We start from the raw sequence: 25,672 nt of genomic DNA on the forward strand, positions 1-25,672 counted from the left end.
ACAAAACCGAGTAATCCCATTCCAAGACCAAAACAGAATGCGACTCAGAAAACACAGATATAGGGGGATAGAAGACACAGCAAGTGACCTCCTGCCCTCCATGGGAGGTCAAAAGACCCCAGCTAGAGATTGACTGTTGTCACTCCTATACCCGTGTAACACACTCTGTATCCTCTATCATTGCCCAATAAAATATTACAAATAATCAAAATAGATGAGGAATTATCGCATTGTTTGTTTGTTTTGTTTTTAAGGGTTTTACGGCGCTTGCAACACATTTAGGTTATATCAGCGCCAGTAAAAATTGGAAGAAAATGGGATAGTAAAAAGTTATAGAATTACAATTAAAGCACCCAAGAAAAAGTAAGACATAGGGGAACTGGGAACAAATAGGGATCAGATGTAGATTCCAAGAGCATACCACCAATGCACCTAGTTTGAGATCACCTATAAGTCTCATCCAGACACAAGCACAAAATCCAACAAAGAGGAATACACTCAAATGCCTACATTATACATTAAAATAACAACACATAACAGAGAGATGATTTACAAGGAAAAAAATATCATCTCCCAAAACAATAACTATGCATTTGACTGTTTCCCTCCCATCTAGGACTCCGGCCGGGGCCAGGACAAAACCAAGTAATCTCATTCCAAGACAAAGACAGAAAGCAAGTTGGAAAACAGATATAAGGGGATAGAAGACACAGTATGTACCCCCCTGCCCACTATGGGAGGTCAGGATCCCCACCCAGGAATTATCGCATTGACAAAATCCCTAGACTGGTAGAAATAGGACAACAAAATTGGCAAATGGCGATGAAAACATTGGTTGACATTTCTGGGTTTATGTAGTACATAAAACAAAAACAAAAAACAAAACAACCCCCCCCCCAATCCTAGAACTGTCACAAGCAACATCAAGTCAGTTCCTCAACGCTGTGGTCCCAAAATCTCAAAGCCCTTCATGCGAGTTGGAACTTTGAAAATACACAATGCTGATGTTGCTGCTGGAATCTCGAAGAAATAAACGACAATAATAAAATAGAAAGGAGATCCACTGTGTTTTGTTGACCAAGGGGAAACCCAAAACGTCCATATAATCTGGGTTCATAAATTAAACTGAAGCTTCTATTCCATTTTATAATTGTTAATTTATCAGAAGATTGGAAGTTGGGTCTTGTCCTATAAAAAAGGTGAACAGCAATAGTTATCCAGTCAAATATCTCAAATGTTCAAACTAATCCCATTGCCAAAATCCGTGGTGTGAGGGAAGTAGGGCGGCCATCATGCGGGCATCAGGGCCATGTTGGAACTAGAGGATGACGATGATGGCGTGTGATGAGTGAATGCATTCAAGGCAGACAAAAACTGTTCAGCATGACCTTTTTCCTCCTGGTGATGAGAGATGAAACAACACACAATGTATCTCAAAATATAACTTGAATTTTTTGACAAATTGGAAATCTTTTGTCAAATCAACTTATCATTCTTGTCCGTTTCTACGGAATTAGAAAAAGACAAAAAGAAGATTCTTGAATGTTTTGAGAATCTATCATTGGGAAAAAAGAGCAAAAACTCAACAAAATATTTTTTTGGTTTAATTTTTAAAAAACTAAATATTTTGGAAAAAAAAAATGATATATGCAATTCAGCTAAAATTTGAAGCGATTTCCAATTGGATGCCTCAAACCTGTCTCCCACTGTGTCATACACAATTTATTTCCAGATCTTCATCGAACACCAAATCATTTTTCTATCTCCTTACCTGTAACTCTTCCTTTTCCCCACAAAACCGAATACGACCCACCAGGAAAGACTTGAGATCGTATTTCTCCTGGAGACAAAAATTGGTAAACTGTGGATGCTTGTCGACAAGGGAGGCAAAAGCTGCCATCAAGTGTTCATGAGAGATGCAGTGCTCTCCCTTCAGCTGTGTAATCATCTGTTCCACCAGTCCTTTGTCCAGTAAGGCGTCTATGGAGATTGAAAAGATGCCCAGTAGATGGTTGAATAAGGGTGGAGGCATTGGGATGGGGAAGAGAAATAGATTGCAGACCTGCCAAATTGAAAACTTCAAATTTAGTCATTTTTAGTAATTTGACAAGGAAATTCGTAATTTCTGAAATTGTGTACGAACAACCGCAATATTATTATTATTATTATCATTATTATAGTAGTAGTAGTAGTAGTAGTTGTTCTTCTTCTTATCATTATTATTATTATTATTTAAGTATTACTAAGAATTAAAAATTTGTAATTATCCATAAAATTTCGTAATTGACCATGAAATTTGTCTAAAATTTGTAAAATTACGAAAAATTCGTAAGATTCGGCAGGTATGAGATTAAAAAATGCATAGTTTGGGGTGAGGGTGGGGCCCGTGAGATTTATTTAATACAAGGAAATCTTCAACAAACTATAACTACATGGAAACGGCTGCGAGATCCAAATGAATGGATACATTCTATGATAGTGACAGTCATCAACTCAGATCTAGGAGTCCTGATACGGATAGAGCACCCAACCCCCAATCAAAGGGACTGGTTTCAGTCCTGGGAGCAACCCAGACGCCTCTATCCACCCAGCACTGATTGGGGTAGCTGGATGCCTTAGACCCGATGGAAATCTCTTGGCATTAGGCTAGCTCCCTATCTATGTCTGGTCCTTCAGAGTCATTAGGCCCATGGAGCCATACTTTATCCTGGTGTCTGTAACTACCCTTTGGACAGGACGCTAGTCTATCGCAAGGTACTTTCTACCAGGTCTAACAGATCCAGTTAACTAATTACTGCTGGGTGGACAGGGAAGTCAGAAAAAAATCTTGACTGACCCAGAATTGATCTCTGTCCCTGTGCGTATGAAGTGTTCTGCTCTACCAACTGAGCTATCAGGACCACCATCCTATGTATATGGTAGCAAGCAATTGTTACTGACCAATTACCATTACAAAAACAGAGATAACGGTTGACTCATTAATTAAACCTGGTGACTATAAAGAACCACATCCACAGACATCAATCATTTTCTTCACCTTCAACCTGTCAATATTATCCAGATCAATTCTTCCTAACGTTTTCTGTGTTATCTTTCTGAGAAGGTCTGGACGAATCAGGACTAAATAAAACAAGACCTGCCCTGCCAACTTGTCAAAATTCAAAAAAGAGAATTTTAGATTAGTCAAACTTGGGCCTGCCATACTGACAACTAATAACAAATTCAACGGGCAAATAAAAGAAAATAATAACTTAGTCTGTTTTGTAGAGTTTTTAGTTGTTTTCTTTTTCTCTCTTTCACTTTAGTATGCTATTATTTTAAGATGTCACCCTGTTACCATATATCAAACATAACCATAGGAATTAAATTCTATTACCATAGTTTTCAATTGTTTTCATTTATCATATTTATTAACATTCCTTTTTATAAATAATAGAACTGTGAAGCTCTTATTGGGTAAAATCTATTTGCAATTGGGAGTTAGGGAACAAGGGCAACTTGATCAGGAATTTCTCAAAATTGGAGGGTTGGCAGATCTGCAAAGCAGAAACAAAAATAGACTACAAGAAAAAATTCCCCAAAATCCCCAAATCGGCTGGAGCCGACTAATTTTTTGGTCTGCTCTTTTCTTTCTGCTATGTCTGGCACTGGCACTATTCCATACAGACTGTTTTTTTAGATTTTATCTCACAAAACTGCCTGCTTCCTTATTTGTCACTGTCTTACCTTTGAGGGCCGGATTGTCTCTGGACAAAGCCATGATCAGGAAAGATGATTTCATCCTTAGTTTCTCCTCCTGACTCCGTAGAGCCCTAACCAAGACAGACAACCCATCCTGGGCCAATAATTCTGTCTGGACGAGGTGGTTGTTACGAGACAAACCTGACGGGAAATAAAAATTCAAACTGAATTCAAAATTGTGGACTGTAAAAAGTGATCAACAAAAATGTGTATAAAAATATGAAGCCTTTCACAACGGCACCGTAAGATGTCATGGCTTTGGCTTTCCACATTTGTAAAAAGGAAGAAAATGAGATAGTGAAAAAAATTATAGAATTAAAATATAGATAATCCATCAAACTGGATGTCTGAAGTCAACGGAAATCACTCATGTTGTCCAAAATGAACAAAATACAGAAAATGGAACATTCTGGGCTCTAAACCCCTCTTCGGCTAATAAAAAAAAAACAAAACAATACATCACATCGTTAATGAATTAAAGTTTCAACAGTTTTTCTTATTGGCTGAAGACTGAAGAAGGTCTTTGAGGTCTGAAATGTTCTGTGTTTGGTATTTTGTACCTTTTATTTTGCGAACTATCATACTCCTATTTGTACATTACTAATTAAAAATTCAAGCCAAAAATTGAAATGTCTTTTCGAACACAAAATAGAGATTGTATCGTCTGATCCAATTCATCAAAATAATTCTATGCTACCCTGGAAAAAGACGAATTAAAAATTTTGCCAAAAAATTCGTCTTTCATAATCAATTGATTAAAATGATCCTCATCTTGTCAAAATCTATCAAATCTAGGATTTTGAGGAAGTCCCGGGTTTCAGATTTTATATTTTACTATGAGGGTCATTTTATGCTATCGATATTTGAAGGATAAGTTTTTAAAATCAAACTTTTAAATAATGTTTTTCTTGAGTGGAACAGAATTGTTGTCTGGACAAATGGAGAAAAGCTTCTGTCCAATTTTCCTGTCTAAATTTACACTTTTCTTGAATCTAAAAACAGAAACTCGGAAAATGTGCAAATATGAGAATACGAATGTAGCAAATTTTTCACCTTTTGTCAGCTCATATGACATCCACGTTCAGCAATGGAACAAGTACAGGTGACGATTAAACACACGTTTTCACATGACATCAACATTGGACAAAACTGTAACACAATAACCAAAATTGTAACAATAACCCAAAACGATAACACAATGACCCCACAAAAAACTGTTACATTATGACCCAAAAAAAAAAAACACAATGACCAAAAAACAGTAATACAAAAAACACATAACATAAGACAATGACCACACAAAAAACTGTTACAATATGACCCAAAAAAAACTAACACAATGACCAAAAAACAGTAATACAAAAAACACATAACATAAGACAATGACCACACAAAAAACTGTTACAATATGACCCAAAAAAACTAACACAATGACCAAAAAACAGTAATACAAAAAACACATAACATAAGACAATGACCACACAAAAAACTGTTACAATATGACCCAAAAAAACTAACACAATGACCAAAAAAACTGTACTACAATAACCCACTCACATGACAGGGCATAAAGAGCCTTGACCCTGACTGTCGGGTTATCATCGTCCTCAATGAGTAGAAGGATGGGCGGGAGGAACTTGGAGGCGAGGACAGCTGCTTGAACCTTGGGGTTGTTCTGGCACAGATTGGCCAGCAGTTCCAGACATCGCCATCTGATTTCACTCACTTCACTGGCCAGGAGTCCAGGGACCACACGTAGACCTTTGATGGTGATGAAGTCTGGAATGGGAAACAAGCAAAACATTGGAACAGTCAGTGGAAATTGAAATTAGTGAAAGTAAATACGTAATCAAATTAAATAAAATTCCCTTTATTCATCCCATAGGGGAAATTATTCTCTAGGGTCTATTCCAAGGGGAGACTGGAATAACCCAGGCGTCAGCCACTGCGTGGAATCAGCGCTATTTCAGTTGGAACTCCCAAGGGACCAATAACCCTCCCTGCTCGCTACCTGCATGAGGTCATTGGAGTTCAACTGGTATCAGGCAGTGCCGTGTCCAATGGGGGCAATTATGGACATTTATGGTCTTATAATATGTCTGTATAGCGGGAAAACAATAACAGACTCTTTCACTTCATTATTTTGATTTGAAAAATCAGTTGTCTTTCTAAACATCAGTGAAAATTTGACATTCTTGTGGTTAATAGTTTTCTTTGAATATCACAAATTGTCGATCTAATTTGAAGTGCTTGTAAATTATGGTGCACTTAAATAAAAAATTTGTTATTCAAAACTCAGCGGCAGTATCTCAATAATTTTAATAAATATCAAAAGTACATATATGCATCTATGTTCCTGTGCAATATTATCATATTGGCAGTTGCTTTTCTTGATTTATTCATGGTTTTGTAAGTTCTGTATATTGTTTTTACCAATTCCGTTCCTTTCAAACAGTTGTGTTGATCATAACAGTAAACTGATATGATTTATGTCTTTATGTGGTAAAATAACTCATAAAGATAATATTTTATTGACCAGTAAAGACTAAAAACCAATATTGTGTATGATGTCAATATCTCAATTTACTATCAATCTGCCTATAAAGTATGACTTCTTTACAAGAGAAAATCAATCACCCAACAAGGTTACTGGACATGCTACAAATATTGCAGTATCAATCATCAATTACAACTAACACTAAGCACTGGTACTGTTAAATTAAATGATTTGCTCAAACAGACGGACATAGTATGTGGACAAAAGAGGATTCAAAAGTATGAGGGCATATAGTTTATTCCAAGTAGTAACCTTTTTCTCCTTATTGACCAACTACATTCAAAACGAACACACTGTCCATATAGTTTATATAGAATCATCTCCTTTCCTCCAAGAATACACATTTAGTCATTGTCATATAAAGTCATCTGATATACAATTGAACTCCAGTCAGTCAAATTTAGAGATAAAACAATTGAATAACAACCAGAGTCAAATCAGTATAACACCACAGGCATACCACAGCAAGATCATTTAATTTTGGGGAAATCACTGCCATATATATCTGGACGCTTCAGTCTATAAAAAGTTAACACATTCACTTGTGCACAAAAGGAGAACTTGAACTTACATTATATTACTTATTCAACATGCAAGAATACCCTAAACATTGACACCTATATGACACTATAAAGTCGGCATTTCCTGAGACAACCACACAAAAGCAGTACGTATACATCTTCAAACTAAATGCCTAACAGTCATAAAAAAATATAATTTTGACTTGAATCGTAAGGGATTTAAGTATAGAAAAAAGTTATCAAGCCATTAAAAAGTTGACTTTCAAATGTGCCCAAAACTCATAATATTTAAATCAGTTAAATGCTTAAAAAATAATATTAGTATTATTTTCGTTTAATGGTTTATATTTTATTCCTAAACTGATATTTGGACATAATTCATGGCATGGAGTACTATGGGAGAGAAAATAAGGATCTCACCAAGACATGCCAAATAAGAAATTTACAATAAAAAATTCATATCTTTTAAGGTTTCACTGCCCGGACAACAAAACTTGGCATGTGTCAAGATCATCATTTTTACTTTATAATGATGCTTGTTTCAATCATTTTCTGCCGCTGGGAATTAAATTATTGATATGCAAATTACAACAAATTAATTTCATTGATAGCTCACTAACCACTAAATTGACACCTCTCTTATGAGCAGCCTTAAGAGGATAAATTATTATCAACCATGGCATATGATGAAAGAAACCTTTGCTTTGCTTGTGGTGAGGGAACAATTTTTATATTTGTGTTAGCAACTGAGCAATACCATAAAATATTGCAACAATTAATTACCATCTGAGGCATCAGTAGATTCCTACTGACCGCTACCTGTTCCACCCATGGGCTGACCCCACTAATGGGGTCAGGTTGACCTAGCACTGAAATACCGCTCAGAGGGGAAAATGCCACACAGTGCAGCCTCAGTGCAGCGCTGCAAATTGAGTTAGGGCAGCAGCCTCTTATCGTTTTCACACTACTATGTTATGACGATCAACCCAATCAGCAAAGTCTGGTCCGCACTCGTGCACCATCGCGAACCCGCCGGGTAGCATCGTCACAACACACCGTTCTACTAGATGCTCTGCCGTCTCAGGTTCTTGCCCGAAGCCGATTCGCAGCCACCCAATGTCTCCTCTTACTGGTATCAAAGCCTGGCAACTTCTCACCAAGCTTAGAGGAGTGTACGTCCCCGCCCCCACGAGGGATTGAATTCGTCCAAACCGACTTAGATGGCTTGCTCAAGGCCACACAGTGCAGTGGCGTGTGATCGAACTCGGTACCTTTTGGATACGAAGCAGACCGTACCGCTGAGTCATGCTGACCCCCAATGTGAAAAGCAACAAATCGGTAAAGACATTTGTTATAAAAGACTAAAAACAAAATGATTTTTTATCATTTTTTTCTATAAGGATTACATTTAGGACCTGAAATATTTTCTTTACAAACTAGTGCTCCAAATGCCAAGATCTAAAAAGGAAAATTGCTGCTAAACGCTCCCAGCATGCCCCTAGGATGGAGTCCTGCTAGGTCGATAGGGGGTCAGGGGTCAAAGCCACTGAAGAATTTTGATAATAACACTTTGAGAGTGTCAAAAGTTATATGTCCTGAAAATATGTCTCAAGAACTTTCAGACAATAACTATGACCTGCAAACTACAAACATATTTGTAGATCAAGATGTATTTATTAGTGCTCTTAACAGATGAAAGTCAAAAAGTCTGAACATTTTTGGCAGCAATCTCTCCTCCCAAAGATGCGGGAAGAACAGAATTCAGGTAAAAATATGGATGACTGGAAGAATGACAAATATAAAACAACATAAAAGTTTTTTATAAAACTTTGGTAAAGTCTCAAATAATCATAACCTCCCTCCCCCTCCCCCTCTCATTTACCCCTCCTTTCAGATCTCTCTCTTCTCCCACCCCTTTTTCAGTCCTCCCTTCCCACCTCTCTCTCTTCTCCCAGGTACTTTTCACCCCTCCCTTCCTATCTCTCTCCCAAACACTCAAACCCACACAACCACAGTTTTACACATACAGACTGAGCTAACCAGGGATTTGAACCCCTCCCTTCCCATCTCTCTCCCAAACACTCAAACCCACACAACCACAGTTTTACACATACAGACTGATCTAACCAGGGATTTGAACCCTTCCCTTCCTATCTCTCTCCCAAACACTCAAACCCACACAACCACAGTTTTACACATACAGACTGATCTAACCAGGGATTTGAACCCCTCCCTTCCCATCTCTCTCCCAAACACTCAAACCCACACAACTATAGACAGACTGAGCTAACCAGGGATTTGAACCCCTCCCTTCCCATCTCTCTCCCAATCACTCAAACCCACACAACCACAGTTTTACACATACAGACTGATCTAACCAGGGATTTGAACAAACTTTACCCTGGGCGATGTCCAGATCTTCTACCCAGTCCTCCAGCTCTGCCAAAGCCTCAATGATTTTGTCTGTTCCTTCCTCTGTATTCACCTGGGCTTCCTCGATGTTCTTGAGACATTCAGACACGCGATCTGCTGTGTCCACTGTCATCGCATTCAACGCTTCCTCCAGCCATTCCTTTCGCTGTCATTCAAATAAACATTTACAATATTGACGATACATTTATACATGTTACCATTTTACTGATATATGCTCTATGATAAATAATTTATATAATGTTGCCATTTTACTGATATATGCTCTATGATACATAATTTATATCATGTTATCAATTTATTGATAAATGCTTTATGACACATAATTCATATAAAATGTTATTCAATATCAGACCTGCCAAATCGAAAACTTAAAATTTTGTCATTTTTATGTCAATTTTTAGTAATTTGACAAGGAAATTAGTAATTTCTGAAATTGTGTATGAACAACCACAATTTGACATTGATGATCATTTCAACATTACATCGTCATGCTCATGTAATGTAGACATGCTTTATCACTGTTATTATTATTATAATCATCATTATTTTTATTATTATTGAAGTCATTATCAATATTATCATATTATTATTATTATCATGATTACAGAATAGAAGAAGTAGTAGTAATAGCAGAAGTAGTAGTAGTAGTGGTTGTAGTAGTAATTCTTCTTATTATTATAATTATTACTATTATTATCAGTAAGGATTACTGAGAATTAAAAATTCATAATTTTCCATGAAACTTTCGTATTTTCGAAATTGGCCATGAAATGTGTCTAAAATTCGCAAAATTACGAAAAATTCATAAGAGTTGGCAGGTATGCAAGATACTAATACAACACGCCTCTCTAGACATGGGTAATTGTATAGAATCTAAAATTGAAGAGAGACGGAGTGGGTGGGTGGTAGGTGGGGTGTACCTCAGATGACATTTCATACGTAGTAGGTTCAGTGGGATCTTCCCTCTGAGTGGACTCCATACAAAACTTGAGAAGTCCCTTCAGGGTTTTGATGGGTCTTTCTCCATCCCTGTCGTTGCCATTGTTGTCCCCCATGGTTGTTAGCGTCACTGTCTACAAACCCTTTGGGAAAAAAACAAAACCAATCCTTTTCAAGATTAACAAAAAAAAAAAAAAAAAAAAAAAAAAAAAAAATACATAAAAAAAAAATACAAACATAATCTAGTCAAGATTTCATTTTAATCAAACCTGAAATATCAGATTAGCCTGTTTTCCCCAAAGACAGGAGTCCACTGTAAGGTGAAATTCGTTTTCTGGAACTTTATTTTTGGCCCTTTACTGTTTTGGTTATCATGGTGTTATTTGTGAACCTAAGTGGTTAATTTTGGTACCATTTTCAAGGATACAAAATAAGCTTTCTAATCTAATGGTGTAAAAGTCAATTTTAATTTCTGATTGTATTTCTCAGAAAGCAAATGAATGAAATATTTATCAATTTTTAAATGGCTGTCATTATTCCCAGACACCTGTCTGGGAATAACGAAAATTGGTTATTTCCAGACAGGAGGATGGATGGGACATTTATCCCTTGCAACGCTCTGTTAACAGAAGACGGAATAAAATTTTTTAAAAGGGGCGGAACCAGGATTCGAACCCACAACATCGATTCTGACAAGCCTTCCGGGGCAGATGACTTAATCATTCAGCCATGACACCCATTTGAAAGTCGACAAATATTAGTAACGACTGATTTATTGTTGGTTAATTTTATGTTTTTATAGATATCTTATTGACTTTACTTATTTCTGTGTGCATTTTGAAACATTCCATATTCTGGAATGTGGATAGTTGTTTAAAAGAACGGAGTTTCAAATATGTGAGAAGAACTTTTAAAATTATGAATAAATTTTAATTACAGTACACTTCAAATACATTGATAGATAGTAAATTTCATTAAAATGGATATACTCGCACACTATTATATGTTTTTACTCGCCATCAATCCTACTTTTAAGGACAAACACCTCATATTTTTTTCACTTTTCATTTAACCATAATGTTTTTCATCTTACCATACATGGTATGAATCACAGATGAAATAATTAAAGCTTATTTTCTGACTTTTAAAATTATAAATTATACCCAATACTTCCCAGTTATTTTGTAATTGAAACAAAATTACTGAAATGAAATAAGTGCGTCAATTCCACTGCAAATGCAAAACTTTCCCGATCGCCGCGAGATGCTGGTTTTGAGTTTGAGGCAGCAGTGAGTTGAGTGAGAACACAGTCACAGATTTTCAACAGAAAAATATCAATAACTCTGGAATCGTTTGGCATAAAAAGTATAAGAAACAAATAAGGTATCAATTATGTAATGTCCCGTCCCATTCACCACTGACTGGGTCAAATTCGCACTGGTTAACACGCAAAAAAAAAAAAAAAAGTAAATAAGTAGGAACATCTATTAATTGTTATTTATTTACCTCGTTCGTATACTAACTAATAGTGTATGTGTAAATGTATATGGTATAAATATAAAGTTCTGAAACACTTCACAGTTTGATTTGCTACAACACAAAATTAAATCAATGAAGTATGTCTACTGTCGTACTTTCTACACTGGATTAATCGTATTGTTCATACTAGAATTTACAATTGGCAACATCAAAAATGATATAGCTATTTTCTAATAAGTCACAGCCCTAAATAATGCAATAAAACTGAAAGTTGAAATAGAAATAGAAAGTAGAAGAATACACGAGAACTTTCTTGATTTGCTCTTTTTCATTGAAAACAAGAAGAGTAGCACTGTTGCCATACATTACACGAGTACAAGATTCTTTTTTCTTCTTTTTATTAAATCCTTCATGTTATGTGATGAGAATGTGGTCATTAGATTAAACTATTAATATTACCAATAAATTTAGTAATAATCAAGATTACATCCGCATACTCTCTCTCTCTCTCTCTCTCTCTCTCTCTCTCTCTCTCTCTGAAAGATGACCTAAAAAATATCCTTTTAAAACGTATTTAAACATGAAGGGAAATAACTCTTAACTATAAAAGTTTGTAAACACAACAGAGCCAAAGCACCACACGAGAAAATATTAGTTATAGGTATAGACTTGGTAATTTGGATGTAGATAGATTTAGATAGTGGAAATAGTGACAAATTAAATATTTAGGCATTGGTAAAGGAGCGAGGTGCCTGCCGTAATCTTGTTTTATTTACACAGAGACCATCGTCAGATAGTGTAAAGTGTTCCAATAGCAATAGAGAGCTGAGCCGGTGTTACCAATTACCAATACTTAGCTTCTATAACCAGGACAAATCATTCGTTTGGACAGAGAAATAAATAAAAACTTACCGCTTACCGTCAAAAGCAGTTTAGATTTGAAGCTACATTTGTTTTCTATCAAAAAACATTCGGTACTAGACAATCCTTGATGAATTTCAAAAGTTGTGTTTGAAATTATATCCTAAATATTTTCATGATTCATACCTCGCGAAATCGTGTTTTTTTTTCGTCTGTCCAATGGTTGGTGCCCCCTAGTGCCCAGTGCCTGCCGCGCAAAACAAAGGTTTTTTAAAAAGTTTATTGAGAAAAAGATACGGAAAAAAGTGTCCCTAGATAGGTATGCAATTTGGTGCATTAGTGCAGTAAAAATTGGTGCGCAAAATTAGTTCGTAGCGGATGCGAGACTGTGTGTGTGTGTGTGTGTGTGTGTGTGTGTGTGTGTGCGTGTGTATGTGTGTGTGTGTCTCTTTCTTTTTTTTTTTTTTGGGAGTGCCTACGTACACGGTAACGGGGCATCTAGCCTCAGGATCTACGTACACGTAAACTGGTTTACCGTTGCAACACAAGCAATAGATGGTCCTCGCTGTTGTGACCGCGCGCGCTCGTGTGTGTGTGTGTGTGTGTGTGTGTGTGTGTGTGTGTGTGTGTATGTGTGTGTGTGTTATTTAAAAAAAAAATCAAAACAATTTTAACCATTAATGGCGAGATTCCATCTTACACTCCCCAAACTCCAGATCTTAGTCTTAATGTTATCATTAAAAGACAAGCTTTGCGATTTATAGTTTAATTGAAGCCCGAGTCGAAATATACTCTTACTTCTGCTCTCTTGGTGGAAACGATTTATTCTGCATAAGCAATCTGGAGAAAAAAATCAGTGTCACTGTAAAAGGTTAAAATTTCATGAAGTACGCTCCGTGAACACCGCTGTAACAATCCTTTGATCTACGTCATCAGGCAACCCATTGTTTCTTTCATCTTTACCCATTCCCCCTTACTATCCCCCCATCCCCCCGCCCATCTCTCTCTCTCTCTCTCTCTCTCTCTCTCCTCCTCTCTCTCTCTCTCTCTCTCTCTCTCTCTCTCTCTCTCTCTCTCTCTCTCTCTCTCTCTCTCTCTTGTCATAATGTTATCCCTTCCCCTTCCCATCTCAATGTAAAATGAAAACGTTCTGTTGTTTGCAGATACATGTATGATTGTTTTGTTTTCTCTCTCTCTCACTAGGCTAGGATTAAAAACCAAGACATCAGGTAATGGGTGTCTAATGCCAAAGTATAGATTCTCTCTTTGGCCAATTTAGTCACGCATGTGGCAGTCCAGCTTTTTACTATGTTCTGCCTATACCACACAATAAGTGGGATTTTGGGGGTGGGTACGAAAGAAATCAAGGTCATAAGTAACCGTGCACAAGAGCTGTATAGGGAATTGGTTTCTGGGGGTCTTGCAAATACCAAATATTTTATGGAAAGCTTTTTCGAACTCCAAGACGTCTGGTTTGTTTTGCTATCTTGGAACAAACGAAACAGAGATGTCTTGATGTGTGGCCTAGTTGTCTGATTTTGTGACCTGGATGTAAGGTTTTGTGACTTAGATGTATGTATCCTTTTGTGTGTGCAAGCCATGCGGGTAAGTACGGCGATAGCTTGCCAGTTGAGGAAAAAAAAAAAGGAAGAAGCAGCGTATCCGCATTTGAAAAACAAAACAAAAAAAAACTGAAAAAACAAAACAACTTAACCTTTTAAAGGCGAATATCAATCTTACTTGGACCAAAAATAAAATCTTACCGTTTTCATCAAAAGACAAAAAACAAATTACAATTTAAAAACTTGAGCTTTTATATAGAGCAATATCCACCCAACGTGCCCAAAGCGCTTTTTATCAATATTCTTACTGCTCTTATGGTGGAAACGTTTGTTTTTTCTGCGTTAAAAAAATAATATAAATGAAGACTATTATTTGAAAAACAAAAAATCAGTGTCACTGGCAAAGGGTTAATTGCAGTACTCCTGCATCCAGTGAGACTCCTACGGCACTTGCTAATCATAAAAAAGGAAATAGCAGCAATCAACAATACTAAGGTGAAAAAAAAAGAAGAAAAAAAAGGTGGGTAGGGGGGAAGGGCAAACCCAGTAGCAATGCAACCTTTTAGCGGCGAAATTCGATCTTTGACCTAACACCAAATCTTCTATCATCAAAAGACAAGTAACGGCAAAACTATTATAGACAATTGAAGTCCGAGTTGCAATAGTCTGACTACTCTCTTGGTGGAAACGCTGTATTCCCCGTTAACAATAATAAAGATAAAAGCAAACTACTATCTAAAAGCAAAAAATTAGCTTCGCTGTTAAGGGGTTAAGAACACCTGCAACTGCAACTGCCAGCATCCTTGAGATGTCTACGTCACCAAGGTCACCAATCGACACGTCTCCCTCTCGTCGGCATGCACCCCCCCCCCCCCCCCTCCACTCTCACGGTGGTGGTGGCGGCGGATAAAAATGGCCTTTTTTCTTTTATTCAATCAACTTGACTGCTGGTGGACCCTAGGCCTCTCTACAAGTCCAAGAAATAATACTCACTTTTTCTCTTCGCCAACGAAAATATCTACCCCCTACCGGTCTAATTATTTGTAGCAGCCGACAAATTTCTCAAAAAGGTCACGTGACACTGTAAAAACAACACAGGAAGTCCATGAAAGCTTATTTACGACATTTCCTTTGAACCGTGTAAACAACAAAATTTCGTTTTCATTCGACTCAACGGGTCAGATTGGCCGGTATTTTTTTAACGAACTAAAGTTCTGAAAAATCAAACTGTTTCTTAGAAAGTTGAAAGATGCTAGTTTTTGAAACAGAGGTAGGTTTTTTGCGAAAATCTTTATATTTTACGTGAATGCATGCTCAAGGCGAGTTGGACGTGCAGCGGAGGTTGGTCGGCCAAAGGCGAGGCTCTCTAGGCATAGGTAACGTCCATTTCATTGCACTCCAGTTCCAGACTCAGTCAGCAGTGAGCTGATAAATTATTTAAAAACGTCCATTTGGCAATCCAGCATTGAGCTGATAAATGGCCTAGTGGCTGTGACCCGATTTTTTTTTTACTATTGAGTGAGGGCATGATAGCCTAAGTCTTAAGATTTTTTGGACTTTTGAGTTGAGTGATGGCGGTGGGTCTCAGAAAAAGTTCCATAGATTTTTTTGTTTACGGATGGATTTTAATGATTTGTGTCTTATTTTCTTCACGAGTCTGGTGGATTTACCCTGTCGTTTGGTGTTTATTATGTTTATAATTCAATGCCAATTTAGTATTAGTATTAGTATTTCTTTTGATCTTGGATCCCAAGGCTAAAAATTAGCAAAATTTTGAAAATTAGATGAGCAGAAGTAAAGTTATTTTAGTTTAAAGTTCAGTATAGTTTGAAATTGATATAACTTGTAACTCTTAAATATATCTGACTTGCCCACAAGGCGGCCAACTGTCTAAGGCACCTCTTTTGCGGGTCTCATGGGTGGCTGCTTTTTATTTTTATACAAGTTCGACGGTATATTTTTGAGACATTTACTGTTGAATTTATTTCAGTTGAATGCAGGTCAAATTTTACATCTGGATAGGTTGATTCTTCATCAATGGCAGGCTTGGAGTTGTTGTCAGATGAAGGGTTCAGGACCGATGGACGCAAACCAAATGAACTTCGAAGAATCCGATCTAAGAAAGGCGTATTCAGGCAAGCTATTAAAATTTTTTGTGACATTTAATTGCATTTTTTTTTCTAATGAAACAACGCCGTTACCGTAATAATTTTTCACCTGTGAGAGAATATGAGTAAAGAGCCTTTCCTAATACTCAATTTCATGTCACCCAGACTAGGTAGTCTGGTATTGTTTCAAAAATAAAAAATAATGATTCATTTTTACATCGTCAGATAGGCCTTTAAAAACCATTTAATATGATACCTTACTTTTAGATCTAGGATAAACGGTTCCAAAGTTATGAAGATTTTACTACTCAAAATTTACTATGCAAAAAGCTCAAAATCTGTGACTGGGAATTCCCCCACTGGACAAGCTATCTGACTACTGATTGAAACGGGACTTTAGAATAAAAGAGAAAAGAGAGTTGGTCTGTGGCGGCTAAAATTAAACATACTGTGACCCTTCAATCTTGATAAAATTCTTCTCAGACCTAGCACAGTGTTCCAAAAGTGATCTTTTAGTTCAGCCCGCTTTACCCCTGCTCTCACAATGCATACTGTCACGCTTCACCGATTTCTGGTATTCAGTCAGAGCCCTTTGTGGCTATTGAAATTATCAACCTTTGTTATGGTTTTTAAACCTGTTTTTAACTATTTTAAAAATGTTATTTATAAATACAAAGTGATTACTTAGAAAAAGGAGAAGATGATTTTTATTCTGATATAATTTTATTAATAATAAGATGTATATAATTTTCACACTAAGCATTAACTTTCAGAGTATTTTTGAAAAAAAATTCACTCAAACATGCATAATAAACTCTTAATTATCTAAAAATTTAAACTTCCAAAGTGAAAAAAAAATTCACTAATGAAAAGTCAAAGACTATTTCTAATTACTCACAAAATTTCACATGTGCCGGAAATTTGGTTATTTTACTATTCCGTCTGATATTTGAACCGTCCCATTCAACATTCGACATCCTTGAGGATTCAATATGCAATCTCTCTTGTATTACAACTCCAGATTACAGAATATAGTTAGAATGCCATCAAATATACTTTAATATTAAATATTCACTTTCTTTAAAAAGCAGATACCCAGCACTTTAACTGTGTTTACAAAAAATTGAATTCATTTTATTTTAAAAGTCATTGTGAAAACTAGTATAGTCTATTAATACGTCCAAACCCATTTATAAATTTGATATTAAGTAATTTGGGTATTGAGTAATTTGCGTGTCAATGCATGTGTGTGTTTATATTTGTGTATGTGTGTGTGTGCGTGTGTGTGTGTGTTTGTGTTAGAGATAGGGAGTTGCTAGTGTGTGTTGGTATGTGTATGGATCTGTTTAGGTATGAGAAAGAACAAAAAGATTTGTGGTGGAGGATGTAGCTATTGAACGGAGGATAGTTGGGGGAGAAGGGATAGAGAGAAAAGAGAAAAAAAGGGAGGGGATTGAGAAAGCAACATATAACTCAAAATATACAAATAACAGCTCTATTTTTAGAGGAAGTTTAACCACGTAATCTGTCAAATATTTTAAGATGTTTAAGTATTATTTTGTTTGATTCATCAAATTTCCATTTCTCTCGACCTTTCTTTTTTTGGGGGGCACATACGACATGATATCAGGAGAAACCTACAAGAGGTTACTTTTTATTATTGTTTTTAATTGAGATTATTATGTTCTCATTGATTGTGTTCTCTTTTCAATTTTTGAAATTGTTGAATGTAACAATTCACCTCCTTGTTCTCCTAAAAGACCTAGACCAAAAGTATATTTCTTCATAAAAGGTATACAATGGGTTTCCAATATGTGGTGTTTTGGGGAAAGTAATTACGGTATATTGTCATATATTTCTCTATCTTGCTATTAACACTTTCTATTACTACTGTCTCTGTGACTGGTTTTGTGTGAGAAATTAGTGAATGTATTTCAGAATAAGCTCCATTTATTTCATCAAAACATTTTTTTATAGTTTCAGCTTTATCTCTGATTAATTTATTGTTTGTATACATGTATGTTTTAGAAACGACATTTTCAGTGAGTTTTTTTGTAAACGTCTTGTGTGTAATATCTATGGCAATGATTTCCTATGAAGCTACGACTATGACATACTTGAGATATGATTGTGTTTGTTTTTAATATATCATCAAGAGAACTACAGACTGGCCCACATCGTTCTGACAGTTTCTCTTTATGAACTAATGCTATTTTTTCTTCTGTGATTGGGATCTTAGTTTCCCATTCTTTTTTTCTCTTGAGGCACATCAGTGAGCAATTCACAGGTCTTGTAAGATTCTACAACTGCTAGTACTCTTATATGTTTTCATGTCTCCCATTTTCTTTTCACATTTATAGCATATAACTTCTGAATGTTTATTTTTAAGGTCCGTTCCAATATCAATGTCAAAGAACAGTTTGATTTCATTTTTGAAGTCTTTACAAAAAATGTTTTTCCTATTTTTAGCCTTTTCTTTAACTGTTAGTGCACCTTTAGCACATAAACAACATAGTGAATTGAGATCTTTAAGTGTATCTCAAGTGTATGTTCCCTTTTTACCTGATAGGTGAAACCAAAAAAATCATAAAAAATAAACTACGCTTCGCGCACTAACCGAACTTTCACACCAAAAAGACAATAAAATTTAAAAACTTATAAATTATCAACGAAGGAAATCTATCGTTTGGTTAATGAGATATCACTAATTATATTTGAGAAATCACTTTTCAAAATTCTATTATGTACATACTTTTATAACCCAAGTTACAACATAACCAATAAACTTATTTTGATGAAAATTTCACAATGATGTGCAGCAAAGGAGGGTAAATGATATTCAACTAAAAAATATAATGTTATATTCAATTATCGGGGTGAAAAAATGTTTGAATTAACACAAAAAAACGGAAGATAGGGATTAGTAAGGAATGCACCCAGGATTAAGATTACCTGCCGTGAAATCACTGACTTCACGGTTCAGTGACTCAGACTAAAAGATCGCTGAGAAGCAATTTGGAACACTGTGCTAGATAAATGAATTATCTAAATAATCTTTCTTTTATTTTTTTTCCTCTCTCAATTAATTTTTTTAATGCAAAAGCTTTAAAACTATGTAATTTTCATCAAACTATAACTTTTGATATAAAATGCCTACATTGATGGCAATTACACCAAAAGAAAACTTGATCTCTGTTGAAATCAAAAATCGTTCAAATACTGTGAAAAATAGGGCAACAGTGATTTAGTGAAATTGTGTTAGTTAAATTTTAACCCAAACCAAAGCCCCACTTTTACTTTTTCAATGGCTAATGGGCAGCTGTCTAGAGGTTGGAATCAGACTGATCAACCCACACTTGAAACGAACACCTACAGGTCTGAAGATGTTGTAGCACAAGACCACAATGATTACGTTTCTGTTTGTCGTTTATTCGATGAGAGTCAAAGTCTGAAATTAAAGTAACGTTGGTTTTGTTGCTGCTGAGAGTCATAGATCAATTCCTCAGTCTAATTTGTGCGGCTATGTGGTCTTGTGGTATGACACTCGCTTTCGGATCGCAAGGTCCTGGGTTCGAGCCTTGCTTTGCGCATAGTTGAGTCCTTGAAAAAGACTCTTTACTCACATTCTCTCACCGTACTCAAGTTAAAATGAGTACCTGGCCGTTAACAGCGTTGTCTCTGTTCCAAAAAAATTGTAATATCACCGAACAGGCATCATGTCTTGTTCTACTAGTTACGTGTTGCTGTTGGTCAAAGACCCTTGTAAAGCGCTTTGAGCACATTTAGTGGATATTGCGCTATATAAAAGCTCAATTTATATCTAATTCCTCAGTCTAATTTTTTCTTCAGGCAAGCAGATGGATCGGCCTACTTAGAACAAGGCAACACAAAGATATTGGCAGCTGTTTACGGCCCTCATGAAGTGACCAATAAAAACAAGATAATGCATGACCGAGTCCATATCAACTGTCAGTACAGTATGGCCACTTTCAGTACCTTGGACAGGAAGAACCGACCACGAGGAGACAGGAAGTCGCTGGAGATGACAGCTCATTTGAAGCAGACGTTTGAGGCAGCCGTTCTAACAGAAATGTATCCCAAGTCACAGATTGATATTTACATCGAGGTCAATATTTCATTTCTATTCCTTTTATCAAATCATATTGCCAGTTGTTTGTGTCCTTGTGTGTGTGTAACATGTGTGTTTGTGTATATGTGTGTGTGTGTATGTGTGTGTGTAAGAAATGTACAGGAGCAGACATGGGTGAAAGCTAGCAGAAATTTACCCACACTGTATAAAAGATTATTGCAGTTGATCTCTGTAAAGTGTGTTGAGATGTTGCCTTAAGCATTATAGACATGCTATTATTATTATTATTATTATTATTATTATTATTATTATTATTATTATTATTATTATTATTATTATTATTATTATTATTATTATTATTATTATTATTATTATTATTATTATTATTATTATTATTATTATTATATTATTATTATTATTATTATTATTATTATTATTATTATTATTATTATTATTATTATTATTATCATTATCATCATCATTATTATTATTACAGTTCAACAGTGACTGGGTCACTGGGCCTGTTACATCCAACAAAAAAATACTTTGCCATTTACCAGCATCCTATCCAAAGTGCAGCAATGAATTAATGTTCATTTAACACTACAGAAAGCATGTAGAGTTCTACAATGGGATTACAAAAACTGTCAACCAAACATTAGCCAGATAGAATTGAAAACCAAGGCCAGTTAATTTGTTTTGTTTTGTTATTTTAACCTGTTTTTAATTTTTTAAAAATGTACTTTGAATTGCCAGGTCCTTCAAGCCGATGGTGGTAATTACTGTGCCAGTGTCAATGCTGCCACATTGGCCTTGATTGATGCGGGGATTGTCATGAAAGATTTTGTCATCGCCTGCAGTGGCAGCCTGGTTCGGGAAACCCCAATCCTGGACATTAACCATGTGGAGGAGTCCAGTGGAAGTGCTGAAATTGTCCTGGCTATCTTGCCTCGATGTGACCAGGTCAGTTAGCCATCTCATCAAAGCGTGCTTATAAATGGATTTTGATTTTTTGCCAAGTCTATTCAATGTTCATTTTACAGTATGTCACTTTTTTTCTCTGAGGTTTACAGTGTATACATAAAGATTGGAGTCCTGGAACTGTTATTGGTTCATTGAATAGTTATTTTTGAGCTATTTTCTTTTCACTTTGATTTCATTTTTAAAAAGTAAACAAACTCATTGTTTTATGCCAAAAATATGTGACCGTATTTTGCTTTAGATGCGGGACGAGGGGTCAAGAAGGTCGTGATTGTTGCTTGTTTGACTGTTGATTGGATGTACCTGTTCTTGTTATCCTCTATTTCTGTAATCTGGGCCCAACTCTGTTCTTGGAACATTCAGTTGAATATAAAGTCTGATGGTTTTATTCACTTGTTTCACCTCTGAGATCGTTGGTGCATAGTGCAAATATGTACAAAATAAACAAAATAAACTTGTCAATAGAACAATGTGTGAGATCAAAAAAAAGTCACAGACAATGAGTACAGATAGGTATGAGCCTTGTCTTCACACAGTACATAAGCACACTTAAAACCCTTTGTAAACAAACTGATGCCATCAAAATGACTCTTGAACTGTCATTAATTAATTATGACCACATCGGATGTCAGTTTGAGTCCTCTCTTCCCCTCCCCCCCCCCCCCCCCCCCCCACTTCCGGTAGGTACTTTGTCAACATCTCAGATTAAGAACGTCCTACAGGTTCCCGTCCTTCAATGAGCTGCCCAGTTTGCCTTTTGATATCACTTAAGATTTTATGATGTCATTCATTGTCCGTTTCATCACAAAGGTGTCAATTGTTTTGTGTAAGGGAAGTAAGATGGAATAGTGACATGTTTACCGTTACCATTCACATTTCCATGGTTCTGTTTGTCAATCTTTGACATTAAAAATATTGCTGTATTTTTCTTTTTAATTATTTTTAAATTTTTTTCTATTTTAATAATGTTTAAGTAATGGAGTGTGCTTTTAAATGGAGTCCTTTTAGGTGAGAATGCTTTTAAATGGCTAAAATTTATATATTAAAAATTCTGTTTCGCGTGTTTCTAGCCAGATTGTGCATGTAGCCAGGTGCTTAAATATCTGTCCTGTCAGAAAGTTGCACTGATAAGTGCGCAAAGTTGCACCAGAATTCGCGTCAAAGTTGCAATCGCAAATTTCTGACAGGACAGAAATATGGCGGCCATTATATTTTGTATTAATTGTAGAGCAACACCATTACCACTGGTCTAACGTGCAGCAGGAATAGACCCACCACACATCCGGAGGGAAACTCATGCCCAAATACAAAAATACAAACAGGAAATGGACCAGAGACACCCCCTTCATGACCACAATTGCCCCAAAAGCAGGCTCAAATCAAGGAAAAGCTTCCTCACAGTAGAGAGCCTTCACCCAGACCACTCAGCATTCTCCCACCTGGACAAATGGGTAGAATGGGACAAGACAGCAAACGATGCCCTCCAGCCCCCAACAGAAAAGCTCCCAGCAGGCACAGACCTCAAGAGAAAAGATTGGGTGGCGTTGAACAGAGCTAGAGCAAAGGTGGGAAACACCGCCACCAACCTTTTTAAATGGAAAATCTCACCGGGTACTGAATGCCCATGCGGTCACCCCAGACAGACCATGGACCACATCCTGTCCGAATGCTCGCTGGGACCTCACTGCACCAATGCTGACCTGAGGGAATGCAACCAGACTGCCCGGGACTGGCTGACTCACTGGCGCGACAAGATATGATGATTAATTGTAGAAGGAGAAAATTAATGACTAAATATAGATATCTTCCTCTACCAATCTGAAGTCTTCTGTGGTCCTTACCCCCCCCCCCCCCCCCCGACAATAAACAGATTGCTTTCAATAATTGCGTGTCCAGACTGCTACTGCTAGGGATTAGCCAGGTGTTTTATGATTCTCTTGTCCTATATCCTGCCAGATTGTCTTCCTAGAGATGAACTCCAGACTGCACGAGGACCACTTGTCCAAGGTCATGGACCAAATCATGCACGGGTGTCGTGACATCTTTAATCTTCTGAACCAACAGGTAGGGGGGTGGGGGTGGGGGGAGATGTCTTCATGGGCATGATGGGATATGTGTATTCCTCTATCTCAGACCAGTATTGTGTTGGGGAAATTTTATTGAATAAAACATCTATGGGTCAAAGTTTGCATCACCACCACCACCACCACTACCACCACCACCACCACCATCACCACCATCACCACCACCACCACCACCATCACCACCACCATCACCACCATCACCACCACCACCACCACCATCACCACCACCACCACCACCACCACCACCCACCACCACCACACCACCACACCACCACCACCACCACCATCCACCCACCACCACCACCACCACCACCACCACCACCATCCACCACCACCACCACCATCACCACCACCACCACCACCACCACCACCACCACCACCACCACCACCACCACCACCACCACCATCACCACCATCACCACCACCACCACCATCACCACCACCATCACCACCACCATCACCACCACCACTACCACCACCACTAACACCATCACCACCACCACCACCACCACCACCACCACCATCACCACTACCACCACCATCACCACTACACCACCACCACCACACCACCACCACCACCACACCACCACCACCACCACCACCACCACCACCACCACCACCACCACCACCACCATCACCACCACACCACCACCACCATCACCACCACCACCATCACCACCACCACCACCACCACCACCACCACCATCACCACCACCACCACCACCACCACCATCACCACCACCACCATCACCATCACCACCATCACTACCATCATCACCACCACCACCACCACCACCATCATGGGACAGCGTGGCTGGGCGGTAGCCTACTGTCTTTGCTTCGTACCCAAAAGGTACCGAGTTCGATCACCTGACGCGCTGTGTGGCCTTGAGCAAGTCACCTCGCCCTAACTCACTTTGCGGCGGTGCTCTGCAGCTGACACCTGGGTTATTCCAATGGGGATTATACAATTTATTCCGATTGAGACAACACAGTCAATGACCTTTGTTCCACTAATCAACGATGTCCTTTTTCCCAATTGAATTCTATGTTGTGGTCATTTTTATACTTTCCTCCATCCATCCAGCAGAGATCGGGTGTCTGGGTCTGTTTGATCTGGCTGAAGGTACTTTGCAATAGATTAGTGTTCCCTCCAAAGGGGGGAAACTGTGTCTTTCACTCAGAATTGTATTGGTTGTTGGCTGAGGAGGTGTGTTAGACTGAAATGTTCCTTGTTTCGTGTTTTGTTACATTCCCCCGGTAGTTTTGTATTTGTATTGGTTGTTGGCTGAGGAGGTGTGTTAGACTGAAATGTTCCTTGTTTCGTGTTTTGTTACATTCCCCCGGTAGTTTTGTATTTGTATTGGTTGTTGGCTGAGGAGGTGTGTTAGACTGAAATGTTCCTTGTTTAGTGTTTTGTTACATTCCCCCGGTAGTTTTGTTCCTTGTTTCGTGTTTTGTTACATTCCCCCGGTAGTTTTGTTCCTTGTTTCGTGTTTTGTTACATTCCCCCGGTAGTTTTGTTCCTTGTTTCGTGTTTTGTTACATTCCCCCGGTAGTTTTGTTCCTTGTTTCGTGTTTTGTTACATTCCCCCGGTAGTTTTGTTCCTTGTTTAGTGTTTTGTTACATTCCCCCGGTAGTTTTGTTCCTTGTTTCGTGTTTTGTTACATTCCCCCGGTAGTTTTGTTCCTTGTTTAGTGTTTTGTTACATTCCCCCGGTAGTTTTGTTCCTTGTTTCGTGTTTTGTTACATTCCCCCGGTAGTTTTGTTCCTTGTTTCGTGTTTTGTTACATTCCCCCGGTAGTTTTGTTCCTTGTTTCGTGTTTTGTTACATTCCCCCGGTAGTTTTGTTCCTTGTTTCGTGTTTTGTTACATTCCCCCGGTAGTTTTGTTCCTTGTTTCGTGTTTTGTTACATTCCCCCGGTAGTTTTGTATTTACTTGTTTTTTTGTTTTGTTTTTGTTTTTCACAGGTACGAGATGAATTGTGTCAGCTGACAAATCAGGACAAAATGATGGGAACAGGGTGATTGGGTGTGTGGGGGTATATGTGTGGGTGTGGGTTAGTTTGGATGTGTGTGTGTGTGTATGGGTGTTTATGGGTACATGTGTGTGTGTGTGTTAGGGGAGGGAGTGTGGGTTTGTGAGGGTGTGTATGGGTATATGTGTGTGTGTGTGTGTGGGGCGGGGGGGAGGGGGGTATATATGTGTGTGTATGTGTGTGTGTGTGTGGATGTAGGTGTGTGGGTATATGCGTGTGTGTGGATGTATTTGAATATCTGTCAGATTCCTGTATAATAAAACCATTTAAAGAATC

The 25,672-nt window shown here is 37.5% G+C and overlaps 2 protein-coding genes across 7 annotated transcripts in view; one reads left to right on the top strand and one right to left on the bottom strand.

The window, feature by feature from the left end:
* Positions 1–12,942, bottom strand: part of LOC144976334 (hsp70-binding protein 1-like) — a 13,809-nt gene extending 867 nt beyond the window's left edge. The window contains exons 1-7 of one of the 3 annotated variants that reach the window (XM_078920552.1): positions 12,583–12,942; positions 10,173–10,334; positions 9,220–9,397; positions 5,299–5,520; positions 3,727–3,882; positions 1,772–1,980; positions 1–1,398 (exon numbers count right to left, since the gene is read on the bottom strand). The exon at positions 1–1,398 is cut by the window's left edge and continues 867 nt beyond it. In XM_078920552.1, the coding sequence (XP_078776678.1) occupies positions 1,291–1,398; positions 1,772–1,980; positions 3,727–3,882; positions 5,299–5,520; positions 9,220–9,397; positions 10,173–10,307 (1,008 nt within the window). In that variant the 5' untranslated portion in view covers positions 10,308–10,334; positions 12,583–12,942 and the 3' untranslated portion in view covers positions 1–1,290. Of the gene's footprint in view, positions 1,399–1,771; positions 1,981–3,726; positions 3,883–5,298; positions 5,521–9,219; positions 9,398–10,172; positions 10,335–11,697; positions 11,995–12,582 lie in introns of those variants that run through there. The other 2 variants (XM_078920551.1, XM_078920550.1) reach the window with 2 other exon arrangements.
* Positions 11,789–25,672, top strand: LOC144976335 (exosome complex component RRP41-like). 4 transcript variants are annotated; one of them, XM_078920555.1, is made up of 6 exons: positions 11,789–11,807; positions 16,084–16,228; positions 20,051–20,327; positions 21,048–21,254; positions 23,229–23,336; positions 25,329–25,529. In XM_078920555.1, the coding sequence occupies exons 2-6, from the start codon at positions 16,131–16,133 to the stop codon at positions 25,383–25,385; spliced, it is 747 nt and encodes a 248-aa protein (XP_078776681.1). In that variant the 5' UTR covers positions 11,789–11,807; positions 16,084–16,130; the 3' UTR covers positions 25,386–25,529. The 4 variants fall into 4 exon arrangements, with proteins under 4 accessions (XP_078776681.1, XP_078776679.1, XP_078776682.1 ...); XM_078920553.1 differs by lacking the exon at positions 11,789–11,807 and adding an exon at positions 12,250–12,331 and having other exon boundaries at positions 25,329–25,528; XM_078920556.1 differs by lacking the exon at positions 11,789–11,807 and adding an exon at positions 12,279–12,331 and having other exon boundaries at positions 16,116–16,228; positions 25,329–25,672.

This window comes from Berghia stephanieae, chromosome 7 (assembly GCF_034508935.2).
Source record: "Berghia stephanieae isolate SIO BIC M18660-M18661 chromosome 7, UCSD_Bste_1.3, whole genome shotgun sequence".
Classification (NCBI taxonomy): Eukaryota; Metazoa; Mollusca; class Gastropoda; order Nudibranchia; family Aeolidiidae; genus Berghia; species Berghia stephanieae.

Coding starts and splice junctions, on each gene's coding strand:
- LOC144976335 (XM_078920555.1), top strand. CDS start 16,131: ATGGCAGGCTTGGAGTTGTTGTCAGATGAAGGGTTCAGGACCGATGGA. Junction 16,229..20,050: donor TCTAAGAAAGGCGTATTCAG/GCAAGCTATTAA, acceptor TTTTTTCTTCAG/GCAAGCAGATGGATCGGCCT. Junction 23,337..25,328: donor TTAATCTTCTGAACCAACAG/GTAGGGGGGTGG, acceptor TGTTTTTCACAG/GTACGAGATGAATTGTGTCA.